Source organism: Saccostrea cucullata, unplaced genomic scaffold, assembly GCF_032062105.1.
Source record: "Saccostrea cucullata isolate Sc308-1 unplaced genomic scaffold, CSIRO_AGI_Scuc_v1 ctg1221, whole genome shotgun sequence".
NCBI lineage: Eukaryota > Metazoa > Mollusca > Bivalvia > Ostreida > Ostreidae > Saccostrea > Saccostrea cuccullata.
The window spans coordinates 170304-190933 of record NW_026928331.1 but is presented as its reverse complement, the minus strand read 5'-3'; the positions used below and the strand labels follow the sequence as shown (position 1 = coordinate 190933).

Sequence of the window (20630 nt, the reverse complement as noted above, 5' to 3'; positions counted from 1 at the left end):
AATGTACATGATATGATATTTACAATGTGGCTAATGCATTATTAAAGTAATTGCATACCAAGTACATCAATACCACAGATCAGTTTAAATTACATATCATAATTTGGCATTGTTGTAACAGTGGTAATAGTGTGAAAATGATATCTTGACTACAGATGGCACAAATTCAAAAGAATGCATGTTAAGAATGAAATAGAAATCATCAACAAATATATATTGCTCATCATAAAAATTAAGATTAAACAATAAATGACATATAGCACCAAATAAACTATAAATGGTAATGCTTGCATGGAGAAAAGTGCAAAACATTACCGAATTAAGTTTTTCCTTTTATTACACATTTCACATGATGAAGCATTCATTTGACAACTAGTGCTATTTTAAAGAGACAAATAGTTTGAAACAAACGCTCCCCAACTCCCTTTTATAGTCATATTCCCTGTAGGCTTCATTAAATAAGACAAACTCTATGCATTTGAGACTTTAACAACGTTACCCAGAAGTGTACCATGTTCATTCAAATTTTATCATTGCACACTTACGCATGTGAATGCATGTGCGTAATGACCATATCATATTGTCTACACAAGTTATATATATTTTAAAATGCTAAATATTAGAGTATTTAATCCAAAAGTATAAAAAAAAAACCGCTCATTCAAGTGTATTTTTGATTTTAACCTTTCACGTGCACACACGAGCATACATGAGCATGGTTACCATATTTTCTTGTAGAAGTCCATTACATCTATTTATGTTCTAAATCCCTCCCCGTTTGGTTGAAAACAAAGGGAGTTATAGCTGTTTAAAGTTTCAGATTGCAGCGCACGTAATGTGTGCATGATGGTGTACCTTCTTATAGAAGTCCATTATATATATTTATGTTCCAAATCCCATCCTGTTTGGTTGCCAACCAAAGGAGTTATAGCTGTTTAAAGTTTCAGCCAATCAAATTGCAGCGCACGTACATGCGCGTGTATGCATGTGCATGGTGACCATACCTTCTTGTAGAAGTCCATTATATATATCTATGTTTCAAAACCCCTCCTGTTTGGTTGAAAATCAAGCGAGTTATAGCTATTTAAAGTTTCAGCCAATCAGATTGCAGCTCACGTGCATGCACGTGTTTTCATGATAATATATATCATGTTGTAGGATATCCTAATGCATAAAAATTTCAAAGGATTTTGAAAAAGCAAGAAAGATATTGAGACTTTAACCAATAAAAGCGCACGTGCATGCGCGTGATAGCATTTTGACCATGTCTAATACTAATATATCCATACATTATGAGTTTCAAAGCATTCCATCAAAAAATAGAAAAGTAAAGGCAATATACATTATATTGGCCATTTAACGTGTTGCACGTGCGCGCTCTTGCAAGCACGTGCGCGCAAAATGACCTTTGTTTGGCAAATCTACATAACATGCCTACTGACCCTAAAAACATTTTACCTTAGTCGGATGTGTAGTTTACAAGATCACTCGTGGACAAAATTTTCCCAGGAAGAAGAAAAATAATAATAATAATAATAATAATAATAATAAGAAACAGAGTAAAAACAATATGTTCCCCAACTTCGTTTGGGGAACATAATTACTGTAGATCACTAAATTTTCGCGACACCTTATTTTCGCGAGATTGTCATTGACTCTTTGTAAGCAAGACGTAATTTTCACGAATAGTTGTTATTCCTCTATATAATCGTATGGAATACTTTTATACGCGAGAAATAAATTTTCTCGAACGCATTACCAAGCGTAATTACGCGAAAATAAAGTTCTCGCGAATAAAAAGTGATTTACAGTATGCACATTTCTTTCAGCATACACAAATATACATTATATTTAAGTGTCTCAATTCTGGCTGTTATCTGTAATAATTGCCTTCTCTTAGGAAGATATATAAACTCTAAACAAATGCTGCAAACTGAGATCTGCAGGGGGGTGGGTAACATTTGGCACTTCGAGAATTCTCATTTGACCTCCTTTTGGGGAAATTGTTTTCGTTTTTCAGGAGAGCTGAAGATATGACCTCAATTCCTGTATAGCCCTGTTAACAGTGTTCACAATACACTGCACTTCTGTCCAATCACCAGTGATTTCTGCTGCCTGTAGGGCTTCCTTAATCAGAGAAGAACTCCCATCAGAGGCTGTGGCATACAGCAGAGAACTTCTATACCTAGAGGTAAGAGAATGACTAATCAAACACTCTTTTTACAAATTAATGGTTTCAACTTTGTTTAACCAAAATGTAAGGTTTGCCAGGAGTTCCCTAAATTGTTAACAGTGTATGCACACATCTCCCTTCATTAACTTTCAAAACAGCATGTGCAAACAACACAAAAAGTTTTTTTTTTTAATTTGATCTTCATGTTCATCAGACAGCCGCATACTGTTGAGAAAATATAGAAAAAAAAAAAAAAACGAACTAAAAATTAAATGCATAATGATGATTGATTCAAAGAATCAGATAAAATAGAAGCCAGGATACTTTAGCTTACCTAAAATCATGTGGAGAAGTCATGATTTTGTCCACTCCCATCTTGATATCGTTCATTCTCCTACTTCCGAGAGGAACTTGGGTGTAAACTTCCGAGGTGACATAATTCTCAAAAGCCTTTCCAACTCGTGTCAAGTCGTCAATATATTCGTGCAACTTTCCTAGAAATACTTGCAGTGTAATTGCTTGCAGTGTAATTAATACATACGTCAATAATATTATTCAAGCTTGCAGTGTTATTAATACATACGTCAATGTAATTATATAGGTACTGTCTACACCGGCACTAACTGAAGTGCAAGTTTGCACTTTATTTCCTTAGCATTTATTTGCTACATTGTAACAGAGTCAAACCTTATCATTTTAATCTCAATCGAACTGTGCAATTAAAATCTAATTAAGACATCAAAGGATTTTAGAAATTGGGTGGTTGGGACTTCAAAATCACTTTGACATATGTATCCATAATACATGTACTTTAAAGATAAAGGGCAGTGCACTCAAGATACATGTACTATTAATTCAACAGTGTTAGTTTTTTAGTTACATATTTCACACACAGACTTAAGTATGTGCTAAGCAGTAAATTTTTGTTTAAAGTAATTTAAAAGGAAAAAAGGTTAAAAAAATGTAAAATGTATAGTAACATGATAGATGTTTCTGTAATTGTAAAAGACATGTTCAAATTAGATTTTTTTTTTTCTATCCAGATATATATGTTAATAGGCTTTGAATGTTCGAGTCAGGTATTAATGGATTGGAAAAAAAAACAACTGCACTTTTGTTTAATAGTTGGTAAACTGAGGTCAAAGGTAAGGTTATTATAATAAGGTCATGCAGAAAAATAATGACACAGATAATTAACAGCTAGGACATAAAAGAAAATAACGCAAAGAGAAGGAGTTCCAACTTGCAAGACCTTTCATCAGAGATCAATGTAAAACCCTTACCAACATCCACTTTTTCCTTAGCATTTGACAGATCAACAAGACTTCTGGCAAAAACATCATGAATAAACTTGGTGTAGTTGATCATGTCAAGAGGAAGGTGGTAATTGTCCATCAGATGAAGAGCCAAAAGGGAGATAACTCTGGCGGCGGCAAGGTGGTACTGGTCATGATGAAGAGAGTCACGAAGGACCGATGAGGTTTCTTTGTTATCCTGTTTGTGAAAACATTGTTTAATATACCACAGTGACAGTAATTATCATGCATGTATTAGGTTAAAGCAAAATAGTTGTTTAATATAAGTTTTATCACATTGCTCACATCATTAAAATAAGGCCAAAAAAAATTAATCAATAGTTTCTCAGGCACTGCCGCATCAGTTCAAAAACAGCCACATTGATCAATTTTATTGACATTTTGAAAAGGGAAATAACTCAATTAATTTTCTACTTTTGCAAGTTGAAAAAAAAATTGAGTTATTCCCCTTTTTATAAATGCTAAGACAGACGTTTTTATTAGAAAAACAAAACATTTCTTTTAAATTTACAATATTTCATTAATTAACTTTTAAATAAATGTTTATAAATATATTTTTATATTATAACAATTTCAGAGAACAAAAATGGATATTATTATCATTTTATTAAGAATTCGCTTTAAAAGGTAAAACCTGACCTGCCTGCCGCATTGAATTTTGATTTTTTTGGCATGAGAAACTATTAATTAATTTTTTTTTAGCCTAAATTAGAAATGAAGTTTTATTTACCATAAGATTAAACCAGAAGAAATTATTGATATCTGTTTATAAAAGATTGCTTTCAAATAAGAAGACATACTTATAATTCAATGGATTTTCCTGTTTTTAAATCATCAGTATTAAAATGACTAAATAAGCATGACCGAATGGAACAATGTGTTGATCTTCACCTTTTTTACTCTAGTAATTTTAATTCAAAAACATTCAAGAACAGTGTATCTAAAATCATGATCAGTTTAAGACATATGACTTACAGAATTCTGACTGACTCGGTATGCGACACTGACAACTGGTACCCCCAGCCTTTGCACCATGTTGCGGACTACCAGATTTCCGTGCGCTACAAACTGACTGACGAGTTTGTCAAACTGCCAGTCTGCTATACTCAGCTGTTTACCTTCAGGATGAGGAACCTACAAAACAGTTCCGTTTTTTTTCCACTGAATGAATGACTTCCCATTTTCTAATTTTATTTTTAGGATTATGAATAAAAATACTAGTGACTACCGTATAAGTGGAAATTTTAGGGAGATGCAAATTTAGCGATATGTCCTTAAAAATAAGTATTTTATATTTAGCAAGATGTAATTTTAGGGATTTTAAAAAGCTCACTAATGAAGCTATTACAAATAAAGCACAATTAATTTTTAGCGATATTCAAATTTAGTGATCTTGATTTTGCTTATACGGTACATGTATTAGAATATTCTTACCTGATGTAAAATATGTTGGATGAGTCTATTCAGGGCTGGGTTTGAGGAAACTTCAAACACTGTATCATCAGCTAGTGACCTTTCTATGTAGAGGTCAAGGTCAATGTATGCTATAGTCTGTGCTCCGAAAACATATCGATTTGACTGAAACAAACATAAAGAAAATAGTTGAAATCATACAGCTTAAAGAACTAAGCCTAGGTTTGGGTTGCCTATACATTAATTCATGCAAGTTTGGTTAAGATAAGCCTTATAATTTCTTGGTCTATGGCCTATGGCTAGATACTCCAAATACTTCAACCCGTTTACTCATCTGCAAACTTTGTGTCGAATTCTGCATCTAAACTCTTTTGGCTGTGCATCAATATATATGTATCTACCATGCAATTAGTTTGAAGCATAGGGCTGTTAGTTACTTATCAACAACTTTAAAGGCCGAGATTTTTAACCGTGCGGTTTTCTCAGGTAAGGGGAGGGACTAAATTTTACAAGCATGGTACCCCGAGGCATTGATGGTCGTGCAGACCGTGGGAAGCGCTAATCCCTATACACAAACAGTATACACAGGAAGTCAATGAGTATAACCTGTACAGCTTGCTGGGCTTCTGTTCATCATACATGTAAAATTAGTAAATCTCGACATCGTGAATAAAAAATATCATTAGTAATAATAAATGATCATTGTAAATAATTTCTGACATAACAAATATTAAAACAAGCAGAAATCTCACCGGTCGACTTTTGTATAAAAAAAAACAAACAAAAAAAACAAAAAACAAAATCTACGGTATGTACCTCATATTGTTTGTCACAGCATCAATGACTTGAGTTCATTGTTAAAAGAAATATAATGAAATACAGGTATAAATTCAACAGTAAAACACTCAAAATCTTAAAAGCTATTCATAATTATCGTAAATATCGTAGCAATTAGATCTTCAATCACGGTCAAATAGAAACAGTTACTTCCCGTTTGTATAAAAAGTCGCATGGTCCTATTTTTAGCAAATGTACTTTCTGTATCTTGTGAAAAATTCGCCATAACGACTGTTTCGTTAAGTTAAAATTACATACAAATGTGTGTATTTTATCGATAACTAAATTCAGATTATAATTAAAAAACTTACAACAAAATCTTGATTTATTGCTAACTTCTATATTTCTTTTAAAACTATTTTTAACACCTGTGACCTTGAACGGAGGTAAGAAAGCACGTAGCAAGAAATGCTCGGTTATAAAAAGGGAAAAGGAAAAGAAAGAAACTCTAAATACTGTAATACTTGTCCAGGCGAAGTTGTTACTAATGAGACATTTTGATGTCAACCTTACTATCCATTTCAAGCAAAAAATGTTACCAGGTTATTTTTTCCTTTATTTTCATCGTAATTTTTTCGCTGCGTCTCAAACCAAGAATCTTTTTACAAGTAAAAACAAAATTACAGCCACCTATGCACTTTTCATTAAAAAAAAAATTACACTATCTTGATTTATTTTATTGAAACACTTTGAGAACATTTTCATTTTTCAATGTTTGTAATACAGATAATTAGAATCAATTATAATCAAGCTAAAATTGTTTGCATCGAAATGACCCCTCATTGGGATGGTAATTTAGCGGTAAACATCAAAAGACCGAAAGTTAATTTGAAGGTGGCCACGCGTGTCAAACAAGGTGAAAAAGATATACACAGGGACTAGCAGCTAAATGTCAATCATTTTCAAGTACCCAATGATGGTCCTTAATTTATTTGATTGACGGGGGAATCCAGACCAGGTAAATCTGAAGGCGGTGCTTATTATCTCGGGCTTTAACCTTATCCATCATCTGTAAATGTAGGTCAAATTCAGCATCTATAAACCAAGCCTGGAAGTGTGCATCCTTAGATTATCATCCATGCAAGTTTGATTAAATCATACATGTGCAGGGTTTATAGTTAATTTATACTCATCTGGAAAATGTAGTAGATCCAGCATAAGTACGCATAATTAGATGAATTATCCGTTCAAGTTTGGTTAATATTGGGCATAGAGTTACTTGGAAATGAAACCTGCTCTAAAATCTTTAACCCCAAACATTAACCTGGTCATTCTTTGACTGAAATTGCAACATCTGAAACTTTGACTGGTACAATTTAATAAAATAGACTTGAAGCATCTTTCATGCATCTCTGATTAATACAGGATATACTGTAGTGACTTGAAAAGAAATTTTACCTAATACATCAATGCTGATGATGATTAGGTATTACAAAACCTACCCCCAACTTTTTTGAGGTGAGGTAAGAATTATACGACTAATTCACATTCAGCCAACAACTTGTGGCGAGTACAATAATTATCTGTTGATGATGCAGTAAATGTGAGAGAATGCGAGATGTTTACTATGACCACTTAAATTGTGATACAGATATCAATTATTATCACAATGCACTCCTTAAATTATCTTCTTTTGCATGATCATTATTGCACCTAAAAGTAACTGCTACAGTTATTTCTTTGTATTTATATAAGGCATCCAATACCAAGTGTTATAGTCTCTAAAAAGTGTCATGTGAATGATGCCTCCAAGTGTTTTGCATGACAGAAATCATCCTATAAAACAAGTCATTAAAATAAGAAAACTGATACCAAGATATTACCTTTAAGAACTCTATTAGTCCTCTTTGCTCTTTTCCACCACCCCATGAACAGAATCGTATACCCCTTCTGGGGCCCCACTTTTCTGATAACTTTATATTTGTGAATGCCTGAGCCATTTCCAACATATGAGCAGTCCCAAGGCCCAGGTTTTCATCTTCATCACTTCCTGATGGTCCGTCTCTTGTGGCCCCAATAACAACAAAGCGATCTGAAATTAAGGCAGTTTAAGCATCAAATGTTTTAAGAAAACATTATTATAAATAGGTAATCAAAGATTAAAAAGCCCACCTCAACATGCTCAATGAATGAATCTATAAGAAAGATAAAATTTCACACAAAAATTTTCTAGTTGGTGAGATCAATATCCCTGTAATTTTGATTTAAATACATGTAGGACTTGTATAGTTTCTTTGGAATAGACCAGTTGCGAATTTTAACCTGTTCCTTATCCAGAAAAATATATTCTAGATCCAGCATCCAAAACATTTGTCCATTCAAAGTTGTATTTTAAATCTATGCAAGTTATAATTTAATTCAATCCTAACAAGCCATAACGTTATACATGTAGTTTCAGAGCTTCTCAAAAAATATTGCATTACTTGGTAATTATTAGAATGCTGCTGGTTTAACATAAATAATAAATGTAGTTCAATCATCATGTTTTTGTCAAGGTGACCTAAGAAGTAGCATTTATCTACCCCGGTTAACTAAAAACTCAATTTCAATGAGAGTCTCAGCTCTGCGGAGAGAAAGAAAGGTGACAAATAAATCACCTGGCTCCATGTCCCCATATATACTGCCCATCACGTTTGTTATGGTCTCCTCTCTCTGTACCACATTCACTTGCAGATCCACAACAACCGGAGAAACTTCAATTAAAGTCAAAGTGGAAAAATAAAATTATTTTTTTTAATTCAGTATATAAAATTTTAAATGTCATTTTTTTAAAATTTATATTTTCATTTTATATTTAGCCAAATGGACTGACTACCTCAAATTTAAAATGAAGAAAAAAGTCCATTAGATGAATTCAAACTTACTTGTCTTGTTTGGGATTACACCGATATATTGTTTAACCCCTGCAGGAGTTACCCATTCTTCAGGGGCAATAACTCCTTCATTCTGAAGAGATTTCAGTAGACTATCTGCATCACGCCTTGAAACTACTTGTACTGGTATCGGAAAATATTTGTTACCTTAAAAAAATTGAATTTTAAATTAAAAATTTTAGACTTATATCCAAAGAAAAATACTGGATAAATAATTGTCTGGTAATCAAACCATGAAAAACATGTAAAAATTTATTAGAGAAGTGGGGGGTAATATTGTATATGGAATTTCTACTGTATCTTTTTATATAAATAAAGCTTTAATAACTCATTGTTGAGTAGAAAAAGAAAGTGTGAATGCAAAAATCTTTTGAAAATGTAATATATGCAGTCTATAACGACTACTTTAATATTTCCTGAAAGTTTTCAAAATTAAATTAATGAAATAAATTGATAACTCTAAATAATTTAATTTTAGTTGTAGCACATCATTTTATTGGTTAAACGGTTTTATCCATTTTGTATAACATAACTTGCCTACATCACAATGAGTTACGTCAAAAACGTATTACTCCGCTTGACGTTAATTTTAAAATAACCTTTTTAAACCTTTTAAAAGTTTTCATATATCATGTTTATACACATGAAATAAATTTGATAACTCTAAATAACTCTCTTGGAAGCTTTTAAAAAAATTCATGATACAGAATCCATACCAGTATGTTGTAGATTTCACTTACTGAGTTGGTGAGAGGCAGAGTAGAGTTCCTCTTGTGATGCGGGGTAGTGGGAGGGGTCCTGATACAGCAGTATCCCTGACACTTCCACTGAGGCTGCCAGTCTCAGCTAGAAAAAAAAAAGATTAATTTTAATTTTTGAAAGTAAAAACCTAAACTAATGTAATTGAAATATACTTTCAGTAAGAAAAAAATATTTGTATAGATAAAGAACAGGCACATTTGCTAATGCACAATGAATGTCAACTTGAATTTTCAATTCATATATTACAATGGGCTCTAATAAAAATTTTACTTGCAATTAGAAACTGGACAAATAAGAAATTGCAATTGTATCCCTTTCCACTGCAATTATTGATCTCCCTCATTTGATTTCATTATCATGTTATTAAAGTGCCATGTCTACACACTAGATTGAAAATATCAAAGAGTTGTCTCCCTTAAGATGCACTTACTTAGAACATGTAAATTCTTTCCATGCTAGGCAAGTGCATAATTTATGTGAGGGAAGAAGTTTTGAATGTCGAGAAGACCCCTTTGCTTTCAATTCAACAAGACCATTACAACTGCATTAATAAAATGTCATAAACAAGACAAATAGGTTTTACATCTAATGCTTCCAAGACGAACAATAAAATACCTCATTTTTATAGCGTTCTCAATTACATTTCATTTTTACAATGGCATAAAAATACTTGGATCTTGACCTTAATCCTAAAATCTCAAAAGTATGATATTTCGCACATTTCTTTTTATACCAATGAAAAATTTAAATTACATGAGCCTGAGGTAAAAAGATGAAATTTTTGAAGGTCTCTATAACAATAAATGAATAGGTAAATATTTCCTTGGATCGCATTTCAATTAAGATCTAGCCATAACTAATAGTTAGAAGGACCTTACCAATATAGTTCATGTTTCACTGAAATTTAAACTTTAAAATAATGATTTGGATTAAGAAAATGGCCTCTTAATTTTCAGACTGCATTGATATCTTTTTGATTTCCTTGTGAATATTTTGAAAAATTGAAGGACCACGAAAATAGTCTTTTTTTATGCACAAAATATTAACGATGGACTGAGTGATAGTATGAATTTTTTGTAATCTGTATTGACATTATTATTTGAAGATCACATGTGAAAAGACTTCTTTGGATTGGATACTCTTCAATAAGGAGGTCATGCAAAAAGAGGAACGTGAGGTAAATAAAAAAAACGCAGAGACATATCAGATATACAAGTACATGTTCATTAACACATGTGAAAAAGACCTTTTGGATGGAACATTTATTTTCCTATGGTACCATTTCTGGTCTTACTTATATAAAGAAAAATCGAGTCCAATTCAAAAAAGATAAAACACCCTGACCCTTTCCTTTATAATCCCAGGTAGGAATACCTGTAAAAATATCACTACAGAAATCAACTTCTGATTCATTCAGTGTCTGTGGAGAGCTTTGTGGGGTTAATATAGATCGACTTGTAGGTACCAGAAACACCTGTGTATTCCTTTCACTTTTTCATTAGAGGAAATTAAATGAAATATTTAGAGGTCAATTTTTAATAATGCCAAAATCGATTAACGTCATTCACCTCTTGATCCTTATTTAAACAAAGGTATATAGAACAAATTAATATCTCAGGGAAAAGATATTGTTTTTGACCACTGCTCTCTAAATCTCCATAAAACCAAAAATTTGCCTTATCAGTCAATATGCCATTCAATTAGACTTGAGGGCTTCAATAAAATCCAAAAATGAAATTCTTTCATGAAACTTGAAAAGGAAAATCAGAAACTAAATTTTAAAAGTCTCACTTAAATATTATTAACACTCGCTATATTGAAATAAATATTTTCCAAAGGTAGAAATTGCAAATCAAATATTTAATTATATGGTAAAATTGATAGGGCAATGGGAAGAGAATAAATCAAGGATTTTTATGTTCGGCAACATCTACAAAACTCACCAATCAAAACAACATTAAAATTTTAAAATACCAAGGTAGTGAATCAATTGACTTAAGATTTTTAAATGCACTTTTATGGAAGTGTTTGCTTATAACCAGAGCATGAATGAATTATTAAGTGTTATCTAGAATTTCAATTAAAATTTGTTTCAAATATCTCTTAAAACTGAGAAAATTAATATTAGAATTTTATTGCTGGATTTTTTATTTAATAAAAATAATAATATTCTTAAAGCAAAACTGCATATGGATAATATTTTTTCTTTATCAAAGTGCAGCTGGATGCACCAGGCCAGCAAACAAAAACAAGTTTTCAGAATATTCAACATTCAGATTAGACAAATTTTACTGTAATATTCTGTGAATATAAAACCTCTTTGACTGGACAGGCCCTTAGAACCAGGAGAGGGGGGGGGATTGATTGATGAAATGAAACATACCGTATAATCCCTATTAATCGCCCTGGGCGCTTGGAAAATTGCGAAAAGGGGGCGGTTATTTAGGTATTCTCTCTATAACATTTAATGTCATATTTAACTTTAAAAAATCTTTTGAAAAAATAATAAATTCAAAGAACCACTAAATAATGTCTAACTTTACTTTACGTGAAGATAATCCACCCAAATTATGCTAAATGATTCATTTTCCATCGAGAAATTGGATAAAAGACATGTTTCATTTTCACTTTCTTCAAATTTTGGCAGACTTTTGATACGATGCTAGATGATTTTAATCATTGTACAGGTGGCTCTTATTTCCTGACAATTGAAAATGACCTAGGGGGCGCTTATAGGGGCAGGGGCGGTTAATAGGGATAATACGGTAATTTATGACGGTGACTCTTTTCATATTCCCTCAACTGAAACATTGAATTTAATACTTCATCTGTGGCTTAAGTTAGGTGTGTGGAATAATACTCTAGATTAATTAACCAAGAAATTTAAGGTTTAAGTTACATGTATATTTATTCATATGCAATTCAATTTTTTTTGATGTGAAATGGAACTGATAAAATAATGGAACTGATAAAATAAGGAACAAAGAGTTTAAATACAACTGACAGCAAAAGAATAATTTTTTTTCTTCCAATTTCCAATCAAATAGGAAAAAAAACCAGATTCCAAAGACAGTGTAGGGGAATCATTAGGTTAAGCCTAAAGTCTCACTTTCTCAAATAACTGTCAAGATATCATTAACAAGTTATTAATAAGAAATAATTTGTTGTCAAACCTTTTGGGAAATAAATTGCAGATATGACTGTATAATTAAAACGTTAATTTATGTTTAACAACAAACTAACCATGCAAAGCTACTTTACCTTTATTCAGAACTTACATATAAAGGTGCAAATTTATCAAATAAAATTTTAGAGATTGATTGCAAGCTACTTCAAAACCACTGAACTAAGCCAAAATTAGCACACCGCTAAAAATATGATAGCAGCTTAGGTCCTTGAGACATCATTGTTTTAATCTATAGTTCTTTTTATCACTGAAATTCTCTGTCAAGAAAAGATTATGATATGAAGGATGTAGAAAAGATAAATTTCCCTGATAAACCAAATATCTTTCTAGACATGATATAAGTTCTTTATAAGCAAGTTCTACTGTATCCAAAGGAACAAACAAACCTCACCTTTTCTAGGATGCTAGTTCTTCCAATTTTTAGAAGTAAAACACTGTCTTTTAGAGTGATGTTTGCTTTCTTTACAAAATACAAATCTTGTCTTCTGCCATAAAATCCATACACAAGATTTCCCTAGAAATATAAAAAAAATAATTTTCTGATATAATTTATAACCTTTTATGAAAAAAAATTAAAAACATGTATATTGACTGTTTATCATGTTTATCTAACATTAAATATATAAATGAGATAAAATTCTAGATCTCCTCAGGATCATGAAATATGTAAATTAATTTACTTTAAGAGAAGAAATTTACATGAACATTTCATTTATTTAGTACTTTTTAAGAGAATTTACTTGAGCTATTTTAACATATTATTTATCAATAACATTTTTAACAGTGAAATAGGTATAGTTTAATACTAATAAATATAACAAATGATATTGCTCACACAAATTTGCTAAAAATTTCTCAAATTTCCTGTACATATAGCCAAGGGAGGTTGAAACCCCCTCCCCCAAAATGTGATAACCCTCACCGTTGCCCTCCCTGGAACTGCTACCACTGGGTCTTCCTCTCCCAGCTCAGAGTTATTTTGTCCTGCTGGATTTTTGTTTCCATATTGTAATGATAATATCTCCTGGTCATTCTTTCTCAGTGTTATAGAAGAAGGATTTTCTGGATCAAGGGAGATAACTTCTACACTGTACTGGATTGTTTCCACTTTATCCACACCCGAGTTCTTCAAATGTTCCGAGATATACTGGACCATTTTATTATCTAGCAAACTACCTGACTTCTGGTTGTTCTTTGATGTCATATCTCTGCAAATATTTGAAGAATTTCATACTTATTAAAAATTAAACATCTAAATGTGAATATAAATTTAGACTTCAAAAATCATTTGAACATCTCCCATTTTTGTACATTTTTAAATGCTGACAAACTCATGTGAAAGGAAACACAATATTGATTAAAAACAACTATATGTTTGAATTTGTTTTGTGATGGACACAAGATAGACCAACATGGAAGTCTCTGGTGAAGGCCGTATGAGCTGGCCAGCATAGAGAGGACATAGTAAATTATTGTTTGTTCTAAAATAATGCATTTTTAGAACAAATGAATAATGAACTGTAAGGAGTAACCATTCAAAAGCTTTAATACATATAATTTAGTCTGTAATTATACTCATCAAAGACTGAACATATAAATAATCATTCAGGTTTGTCTCCCTTGCTGCATTTTGCCAATTTTTATATCCCTCCTTCCCCACAAAGAATCCAAACTAAGGACGATATTTACAAAATATAACTCTTGAAATTTACCCTGTTCCCTCCTTCTTCAAAAGATACAAAGAGACTTTTGAGCATGATTAGTGATGCTAAAAAATTTGTCCCTTGTAATTATGAAAGTGAGAAACCTTTAATAAACTTCACTCTTGGGCAAATGCAACTCTGAGCTTTACAAAGAATTTGGTAAATTGAGTAAGCAACTTCAAATTATACTGTGGCTACAGAAGAATTATGCACCTCTTATTAAAAAAAAACAAAATAAAGAAATTGTCTTTCAAAACGATTATGCAATAAAACACCTTTTAAAATGCACCCTTTATTTGTCGTCAAAAAATGGGCGGAGGTAAGGATAAAAAAGGTGCAAAAGACAGTTTATTAACAAAATCTAAATAAGATTTAAATCCTTCTTTGATTCCTATTTTGTAAGGAGATTCACACACCAATATTATGCACTTTATGAAAAGGGTTGGTTAACTTTGTATATTTGCACTGTCTATCAACAAAAAATGAAGGTGAATAGCGCGATTATTCTCGACAAATTGTATCAATGCCGTTGAAGTTTAAACCTGTGCAGAAATGAGGTATAGAGAGCGATCGACTTCAAAGAAATTTTCTGTTTTGAATATATTGATTGTGAAATGCTGTAAGCATCATGTACTTGGTTACTCAAAAGAAATCCAAAATAAATCCAGACTAAATCGCAATTATAACCCTGTATTAATTATTTTACAAGGTATTTATGCCTCAAACCTTTGTTTTAAGGAATCTGACCTATAACTTAAGGTAAATATTATTAACTTAATGCCTGAAAATACCTTTTGATAGTAAAACTAACGAGCATCAAAATATTTCAGACTCAAAAATTTTCCATGTCTCGTCAAACATTGGCCTGCAGCAAAAAATTAAATTACTGTGAACGCAATGTTATAATTAACAGACCAAATATTTTCAGCATTAATTGCTATGATGTCACATAATATTGAAAGGTCAAACTAATAGAAAAAGGTCTAACACATACAATTAATGCCTTGTTACAAGGACCATGGCTCAATAATACAAAATAAAAATATATAAAAAATTATAAATTTTGGGGTTAAATTTCTGAAAAAGTACATTAATTATAAAACACACTTTTTTGCAGAGTTCTAAAAATGACATGAATTTTTTCTCTCAATTTTTTTTATAAATTTGAGCTTTTAGAAAGGAGGTGAATTAGGCTTGTATGGATCATGCAACAGTAGACAGACCATTTATTAAAATTATAACTAATAAGTGTATATTCAGTAAACATGACTTAAATGCATGGGATGCTTACTTCATCTAGGCACCTAATCCCACCTCTGGATTATCCAGGGGTCAGTGTTCATGCCCTTTTTCACAGTTTTGTGTTGTTTATAGATTTTTTTAAAGACTGGTCACAGTTCCTGGTCCACTTATATACATCATCCAGGCAATTAAAGTGTCACACACTTAAAATTCACCTTGTGGAAACATCTCTTTATTAAACTGACCAAAAGTTTTTCAAACTTCCAACAAATTCAAATACACATTGGATCTTAATTGAACTGAATCAAACAATATTTAAGAACTTCAATTAGATGAACAACTAGTGAGTGATTATATTAATTTTTAAACTCTGCCTGAATGACCTCTAATTATGACCTTGACCTTTCAAAGGAACCTTGTTTGTGACGTGATTTGAATCTTCATCATTTGATTGCAAAATTAAAGTTTTTATAGTTCATGAAAATGTAAAAAAAAAAAAAAACAACAAAAAAAACAACAAAAAAACAACAAAAAAAACTATAAGGAATAGAAGATTAAAAAGAGCAAATTATAATGAACAATATTTATCTTATAATAACCATGTATGTTTGAGCCTATATTTAAAATACTGTACAATAGAATAAAAAGATAGCACTGTTTGTTCAGAACTTTTACTTGAAATTTTTCAAAATTAACACTCCTTAGAAAAATAATAAATTTCCTTCAAAATTTGAAGTTAATGAAGCCAAGAATTTTTCTTTTCATTGGTGACAGTTCTATTGACAATTTCCTATTATGGCTCTGATAAATTACAAAAGAGAAAAACTCCTGGTGAGCGTCTTTGTTGTAATGGAGGATTTTAAAATAATCTTCCACATGCACAAAAGAAAACACACAAAGGAGACACAAGTTAATTGGACCAATGCACATTGTCACTGGCACTATGTAGTCCCCCCTATTCCCTCTAAACAAACTGATATCACACAGTGCATATAAATCATAAACCTAAAAGAAGAAAACCCTTCACTAAACCATCTGTCATGCCATGAGCAAGAAGTATACAAGCGATTATGGTATAGATTTCTATCAAGGTGCTACAGACAATTTTGTTGATTATCCAATTTCGTTGTATCATTGTGCCAGGTTCTTTAAATCGCTGATCAAGATCTCTGTTAACATAACAATTGTGAAGAGGTATTTTGTCTAATTATGATAATATCCGCCTCTGAATGATAAGGTGTCTTATCGTCAATGACAATGTAATTTTATAGTTTTATCAGTACGATTTATCAGAATAAAAAAAAATATTTACTTTTGTTCAAGTAGGTAAAAATTTTATTTGTGTCTGCAGGTATTCACCAAATAACTACATTTGATTAATGAATAAATAACTGGAATTCAGAAAATAGTCATGGTACATTAACCTTTTTAGGAGAAGAGGTGGGATGTGGGGTGGGATGGGGGTGGGGGGGGTCAGAGACATTATTTTTGTTATGGTGTCTGGAGAGAAATTATTTTTTGTTATGGTCTTTGGAGGGATATCCATCCATGATTTTTTCTGTCACTATAGGCCTTACATTAATATTAAGGAAAGTTCAGTTTGTGACCGCGTATTAAAATAATACTACGCAGAAAAAAGTACTTCTACAGTAACTGTAATTCTTATTACACTGAATAAGGAGGTATGTAAGGGTGTGCATGTGTGGAAGGGGGGAGAGGGGTGGCTCTCAGCCTCACTGTTATAACCATAAAAAGATGAAGGGTGGCCCTATGCATGCATGCCCCATTCCTATGAGAAATTTCAGAAGGGTTTAAAAAATTGTCACACTTAGTATCATATTCCCTAAAGTCCGAAAAAGCATGTCTGCATGCATTTAAAGTATATTTATTTCAAGGTAAACAAGATTATCTGATATATCACTTTACATTATGCAATGTCACAGGCTATATAACAGAGCTATAAGTATAATGTAAAATATTACTTCCTTGTGTGAAAGAAAATCATCAAACTAAAATATCCGGTTTTACTTTTGAGGATTAATACATGGCGTTAATTAGTTAATCTGGTCATGTTTTAATCCCTGGACATCTGTAGTTAATCCATGACCTCAAAATCCACGAATCCTAATCCCCCTATAACTTACCCAGCTGTGTCCCTAACCCTCTCTCCCGACATCAGATACATGACATTTTCATGAACCATTTCCAAAAGATCAGGCCGAAATCCGTCTGATCGAAACGTAAAATTGCATGGCACATCCTTAGGACCTGGATAGTTTTGACCATCTCTGATATAGTATCCCACGAATATTCCAGCAAGCAGAAACACACTGATGATCAAAACGATCAAAGAAAAAGTCCACGTGCTGACACAGCGCCCGCCGGGCGAGGGCTTCTGGGCGGTGGGATCGTTTTCCGTCTCACAGAGATGGCGGACATCGTTTGGGTCCACAGAATCGACAGAACTCCATGATCGAAACGACTTCATGCTTTTCGGCGTCGCCATTTTCAAGTAAATCTTTCTCAAGTCATTTGAAGTGTTTTCACCTGAGGGTATTTAACAAGTTCGCGGGACGGTATCAGAAGTTGTAAATTTTATAACAGATGGTCCGTATTGACGAAGGACAAATGCAAAATACCTGGAATTATCTTTAACAATAATTAGATTTTGCTGGATTGACAAAGGTAATATCCATGCAATAATAAAAACAAGGAAAAATTAACATTAATTTAAAAATGTAACGTTAAAGGTCTAGCTTATTGTGCATTCAAAAACCGCGCAGTCCATTTAAAAATGTTATCTTCAATGTACTGAACATGTGGAAGTGCATGTGCATAATATGCAGTTCTTTTTAAAAAAAAATTTAAAAAAAAAATATTTTTCTCACGATTGGATTGCAAGCATGCTTTTTACATGCCCTCCCTCAACCCCCACGCCCTCAAAAAAAGAAAGAAAGAAAAGAAAAGAAAGACAAAAGAATACGCAGGTGAAAAACTCTAAATTATAAAAAAAAAGTTAATCTATTAAATGGGTTGTTTTGGTAAATGGAGTTCATGCGTCCAAAAGTTTCAACTTTGAACCTAGACATGAATTCAAATTATAAATTAACAATTTTGCAACAAAACTTACCTATATACATTTTACGCAATTAACTTACAAATATTCTGTAGTTATTTTTTTTTTAAAATAAATATGAAAAGAAAGTTTCTGCATTCGGTTTGTTTGAGGATCTTAAATCACTTTTTTAAAAGGACCAAAATCGATCGATTGACATCATAATTTCATTAATACATGTAGTTTGAATTCTGTGGAAGTTTACAGGAGGTGATGGACTAAAAGAGATAGACCTTGACACTTAAAACAACTGTTAAAAGAATCAGATGGTTGTTGAAATCACACATTTAAGCGACTGAGGAACAATATGAAACACCTATTCTTCTGTGTTCAATAATGGAAAAATAATTAAGTCAAGAGTTCAATATATTTAACAGAATTAAAAACATTAGTCCCTTGGGCCACAACGCTCACCCGAGTAACCGTGTCTCCACTTGATCTACAGATTCTTTTTCCAATCTAGCTCATATAAAATTTGATTACCCATTATTGTCCCAGCTTTTTCCTGGAAGTTATGATTTTAACATACTTGAATCTGCACTGTTTGTTTTCAATAATTATTACTTATATATCATGACTTTGCTGTTCCGCGAAAAAAAGATTTTAAAAAGATTTTTTTCTATAAATTTCTATGTAAATCTTAAATTGTCCATTGTTGCCATATCCTATCCAAAGGGTATTAACTTTGAATATACACTACTTGTGGATGCTCCCACAAAAATATACACGTAGTTTTAATGTTCTTAAACAACTGTTCTTAAAAATAAATTCCAAAAAATACTTTTATTATGTGGAAAACTTTGATCCCTAGTAAAACATCCCTCTTCCCTCAAGTTTCGTGATTTGAGCAAACTTTAACAACAAAATATCCTTTGCAGGATTTAAGAGCTATGAGAGGAGCAGATGTTAATTTCGACCACCACATGATACTAGCCAAAGTGAAAATCAAAATGGCAAAGAATGCAAAAACCGAGACAAAGAGAATAAAGTACAATGTCGACAAACTTAAAAACCTGATTGACTAGGAGATATTCAAAGTTATATTGAAATCAGACCAAAACTGTAGAAGGAGTAGCATTTTGAAAGTATTTCACAGCAATGTCTATTTTTAGTAACTACGGCTACACCGTTCACAGAAATAAAAAGCCGGTGCACAGAATTATGTACATGTATTTTAGTGCAGTCTACTTGTGTGCAAAGTTATATTGAAATCAGACCAAAACTGTAGGAGGAGTTACTGTAGCATTTTGAAAGCATTTCACAAAAATTTATATTTTTAGTAACCACGGCAACAACCGTTATCAAAATCAAAAACCGATGCACAGAATTATTTATCTAAGTATAATTTACTTGTGTGCAAAGTTATATTGAAATCAGACCAAAACTGTAGGAGGAGTAGCATTTTGAAAGTATTTCACAGTAATTTCTATTTTTAGTAACCACGGCAACACCGTTCATCGAAATCAAAAACCTATGCACAGAATTACAATGTATGTATCTTAGTATAGTCTACCTGTGTGCACAAGTTATATTGAAATCAGACCAAAACTGTAGTAGGAGTAGCATTTTGAAAGCATTTCACAGAAATTTCTATTTTTAGTAACAACGGCAACACCGTTCATCGAAATGAAAAACCGATGCACAGAAATATGTATCTTCGTATAGTCTACTTGTGTGCAAAGTTATATTGAAATCAGACCAAAACTGTAGGAGGAGTAGCATTTTGAAAAATTGTGTAGACAGACAGACAGCTAGACGGATGGATGACGGACGCATTACTACCACATAAGCTCTTCTGGTCTCTGACCAGTAGAGCTAAAAAAATCATGTAGGTATGACAAAAGAGAGTATGTCAACCAACTTGTAACAGAAGCCGAAAGAGCTGTCTACATGGGGGATATAAAGACTCTCTACAACATCCCCAAAACCTTCAGTAGACGTAAAACAAGTCTAAGACAAGTCAAAAGTCAAAGTCGGTCAAAGACAAAGATGGTAAGACCTCCTCACGA

The 20630-nt window shown here is 32.1% G+C and overlaps 1 protein-coding gene across 1 annotated transcript; it reads right to left on the bottom strand.

Moving 5' to 3' along the window:
- Positions 1 to 1603: 1603 nt before the first annotated feature.
- On the bottom strand, positions 1604 to 18174 carry LOC134277238 (transferrin receptor protein 2-like). Its single transcript, XM_062759556.1, has 12 exons — positions 17651 to 18174; positions 13484 to 13769; positions 12953 to 13075; positions 9353 to 9458; positions 8604 to 8759; positions 8337 to 8432; positions 7563 to 7771; positions 4924 to 5067; positions 4465 to 4623; positions 3457 to 3667; positions 2508 to 2667; positions 1604 to 2185 (listed from the first exon to the last, which is right to left on the bottom strand). The coding sequence occupies exons 1-12, from the start codon at positions 18010 to 18012 to the stop codon at positions 2017 to 2019; spliced, it is 2181 nt and encodes a 726-aa protein (XP_062615540.1). The 5' UTR covers positions 18013 to 18174; the 3' UTR covers positions 1604 to 2016.
- Between the last annotated feature and the right edge of the window lie 2456 nt (positions 18175 to 20630).

Coding starts and splice junctions, on each gene's coding strand:
- LOC134277238 (XM_062759556.1), bottom strand. CDS start 18,012: ATGGCGACGCCGAAAAGCATGAAGTCGTTTCGATCATGGAGTTCTGTC. Junction 7,772..8,336: donor ATATGGGGACATGGAGCCAG/GTGATTTATTTG, acceptor CCTTAATTTCAG/ATCGCTTTGTTGTTATTGGG. Junction 2,668..3,456: donor TAAGGAAAAAGTGGATGTTG/GTAAGGGTTTTA, acceptor AAGTATTTCTAG/GAAAGTTGCACGAATATATT.